The 3,066-nt window shown below is 42.9% G+C and overlaps 1 protein-coding gene across 2 annotated transcripts; it reads left to right on the top strand.

Moving 5' to 3' along the window:
- Positions 1 to 409: 409 nt before the first annotated feature.
- LOC130505919 (phosphatidylinositol 4-kinase gamma 4-like) lies at positions 410 to 2,783 on the top strand. 2 transcript variants are annotated; one of them, XM_057000519.1, is made up of 3 exons: positions 410 to 568; positions 655 to 2,123; positions 2,194 to 2,783. In XM_057000519.1, exons 2-3 carry the CDS (start codon positions 786 to 788, stop codon positions 2,590 to 2,592), a joined length of 1,737 nt encoding a protein of 578 aa, XP_056856499.1. In that variant the 5' UTR covers positions 410 to 568; positions 655 to 785; the 3' UTR covers positions 2,593 to 2,783. The 2 variants fall into 2 exon arrangements, with proteins under 2 accessions (XP_056856499.1, XP_056856500.1); XM_057000520.1 differs by having other exon boundaries at positions 452 to 568; positions 674 to 2,123.
- The last annotated feature ends 283 nt before the right edge of the window (positions 2,784 to 3,066 follow it).

Below are 3,066 nucleotides of genomic sequence, written 5' to 3'. Positions count from 1 at the left end.
TCAACATTTATTTAAATATAATAATTTATTAATTATCTTGATCTGCATTTATTTTAATTGATCTGAATAATTTACATTTGTCACTGTTTGATCTGTATTTTTTTTAATCTTTTTAATCTGCATTAGCCATTCTATGGAATAATGGAATGGTGTAGATGCAGACCAATGGTTCTCTAAGCGGTGAGATAATTACGATTTTATCCCCAAATCTCTGGCTTGCTTACCACTCCAAAGGTGAAAAAGTAAAAAAAAAAACGCGACCCTAGACACAACACATACGGTAAGAAATGGAATATAAGAAGGGATATAATAATCGCCGTCACCTTTGACAATTAAAAGAGTACACTTTTGTGTTAGTACGCGTCATCTACGCAAACAAGGTGGCGACACGTGTAATCCATACCCTTCTTCCTTTTCAAAAAACCATCTCTCTCTCTCTCTCTCTCTAAAGTCTTTGACCCTTGTTTCTCGAGCTGCCATCGATCAATCAAACCCTAACTCACAGACTTTCGCTACAATTGGATCCTCCTTAAAGCTCCACGTCTTCTCCCTCCTTTACTCACTTCTGGTAAGAATCCGCTCCCTTTCACCGTTTTGCTTCTTTTCGATTTTAAGATTTGATCGATACCTGATCAATTAGGATTTGATTTCTAGGGTTTATTGCTGTATCTAGAACAAGAAGAAGAAGAAGAAGCGATGGATTTGTGAATTTTGGGGAATATTCGCGGTTTTATTCTATTATATATATATAGCAAAGTTCGCAGCTTTTCTCGAATCCTTTTAAGATGTCATCAGCTGATGTTACTCTAAGCCCGGTTCGTAACGAGCCATCATCGATAATGCCTCTCTTTCACGCCAACTCCTGCGCTGATTCCCTCCCCGACGAGACCATTCTGATCTACCTGACACTCCCCGGAACTCTGATACCAATGCGAGTCCTCGAATCCGATTCCATCGAGTCCGTCAAGCTCCGGATCCAGTCTTACCGCGGGTTCGTGGTGAGGAACCAGAAGCTCGTTTTCGGGGGACGAGAGCTCGCCAGGAGTAACTCCAACATGCGTGACTACGGTGTGAGCGACGGGAACGTCCTTCATTTGGTTGTCAAGGTATCTGATCTCCAGGTTCTTGATGTCAAGACCACTTGTGGGAAGCACTGTAGGTTTCACGTTGAGAGAGGGAGGAACATTGGGTATGTTAAGAAGCAGATTTCGAAGCAGAAAGGTGGAGACTTTGTTGATTCCGAGGTGCTTTACGAAGGCGAGAAGCTTGAGGACCAGAGTCTTGTTAATGACATTTGTAGGAACAGTGAGGCTGTTTTGCATTTGCTTGTGAGGAGATGTGCTAAAGTTCGTGCTAAGCCTGTGGAGAAGAACTTTGAGTTGTCTATTGTTGCTCCTCCGCCGCAAGTTGATGTCGTCAAGAGAGTTATTGAAGCTGCTGATGGCATTGTGCAGCCAAGGAAGAGTGAGTTCTCTTTGGAGCCGGTCATCGTTAATCCCAAGGCGAAGTTGCCTCTAGCGGTTACGGATATGATTAGCTCTGCTTCTGATGGACTGAGAAGTGGGAATCCTCCGGTGAGGTCAAGAGAGGGGACAGGAGGAGCTTATTTCATGCAGGGTTCTTCAGGGAACAAGTATGTTGGTGTGTTTAAGCCTATCGATGAGGAGCCAACAGCTGAGAACAATCCGCATGGCCTACCGCTTTCGCCAAACGGTGAAGGTTTGAAGAAAGGAACAAAGGTTGGAGAAGGTGCGTTTAGGGAAGTTGCTGCTTATGTATTGGATCATCCCAAGAGTGGACGCAGGTCTATGTGTGGTGGTGAAGAGATAGGTTTTGCTGGTGTGCCTCCCACAACTATGATTGAATGTCTGCATCCTGGTTTTAACCATCCCAATGGAATCAAAACCAAGATTGGATCACTTCAGATGTTTACTGAGAATGATGGCAGCTGCGAGGATATGGGTCCAGCTTCATTTCCAGTAGAGGAAGTTCACAAGATATCTGTCCTGGATATTAGACTGGCTAATGCAGATAGGCATGGTGGAAACATTTTAATGAGAAAGGACGAGAACGGAAAGATTGTTCTGATTCCAATTGATCATGGATACAGCTTGCCTGAAAGCGTAAGTTCTCTTCTTTTTTATCTTATTTTAGAGATTGCCACATGGAACTGATTTAATACTTGCAAAACAGTTTGAGGATTGCACGTTCGAGTGGCTTTACTGGTCGCAAGCTCGGAAACCATACTCTTCCGAGACACTGGACTACATAAGATCACTGGACGCAGAGGAAGATATCAGCCTCCTCAAGTTCCATGGATGGAAGATGCCATTGGAAACGGCTAGAACACTCAGAATCTCAACGATGCTACTGAAGAAAGGAGCAGAAAGAGGATTGACAGCATTTGAGATTGGAAACATGATGTGCAGAGAAACTCTGACCAAGAAGTCTCCAGTGGAGGAGATGGTAGAGGAAGCTCAAGAAGCGGTGCTTCCAGGGACGAGCGAGGCTGCATTCATGGAAGCCTTGTCTGATGTGATGGATTACCATCTTGATGAGGTGGTTCACTCTCAGGACTTGGTTCATGTGTGAATCGAATCCTTCTCTTAACTCGAAACTGTGGTACATATACTCTTGGTTTGTCTCTATATGAATCTCTGGTGGCTTTTGTTAATTTCTGTCATTCTTTGGACATGTGCAAGTTGTTTTTGTTGATTTCACTGTGACATATTTTCCTGTTTTAAGACTATTTCAGTGTTTACAGTAGATTTCTGTTACCAACATTTGTGCATGTCTCTGTGATTAAGCAATGAACGAGGCCTAGAAACTGTGAAACTCAAAACTTGTGACACAAGCCAACCTTGTAACTGATAAAGAGACCATCACACAAAAAGCAGATTGACGAGAGCTTTATAGAGAAGTTCAAATCTCATTAAAAACAGTTAGCAGAAATCTCTTTTCAGTTGTTAATAGCAGTATCATTCAGGATCAAAGCTCACTCTGATGTAGGCCTTGTTGACCAAAGCTCTTCACATCTACATTGAATGCTCACCACCTATTCTCTCG

Source organism: Raphanus sativus, unplaced genomic scaffold, assembly GCF_000801105.2.
Source record: "Raphanus sativus cultivar WK10039 unplaced genomic scaffold, ASM80110v3 Scaffold2695, whole genome shotgun sequence".
NCBI lineage: Eukaryota > Viridiplantae > Streptophyta > Magnoliopsida > Brassicales > Brassicaceae > Raphanus > Raphanus sativus.
Note: the sequence above shows the minus strand (reverse complement) of the source record. Positions and strands in the feature narration are given on the sequence as shown.

Coding starts and splice junctions, on each gene's coding strand:
- LOC130505919 (XM_057000519.1), top strand. CDS start 786: ATGTCATCAGCTGATGTTACTCTAAGCCCGGTTCGTAACGAGCCATCA. Junction 2,124..2,193: donor GATACAGCTTGCCTGAAAGC/GTAAGTTCTCTT, acceptor CTTGCAAAACAG/TTTGAGGATTGCACGTTCGA.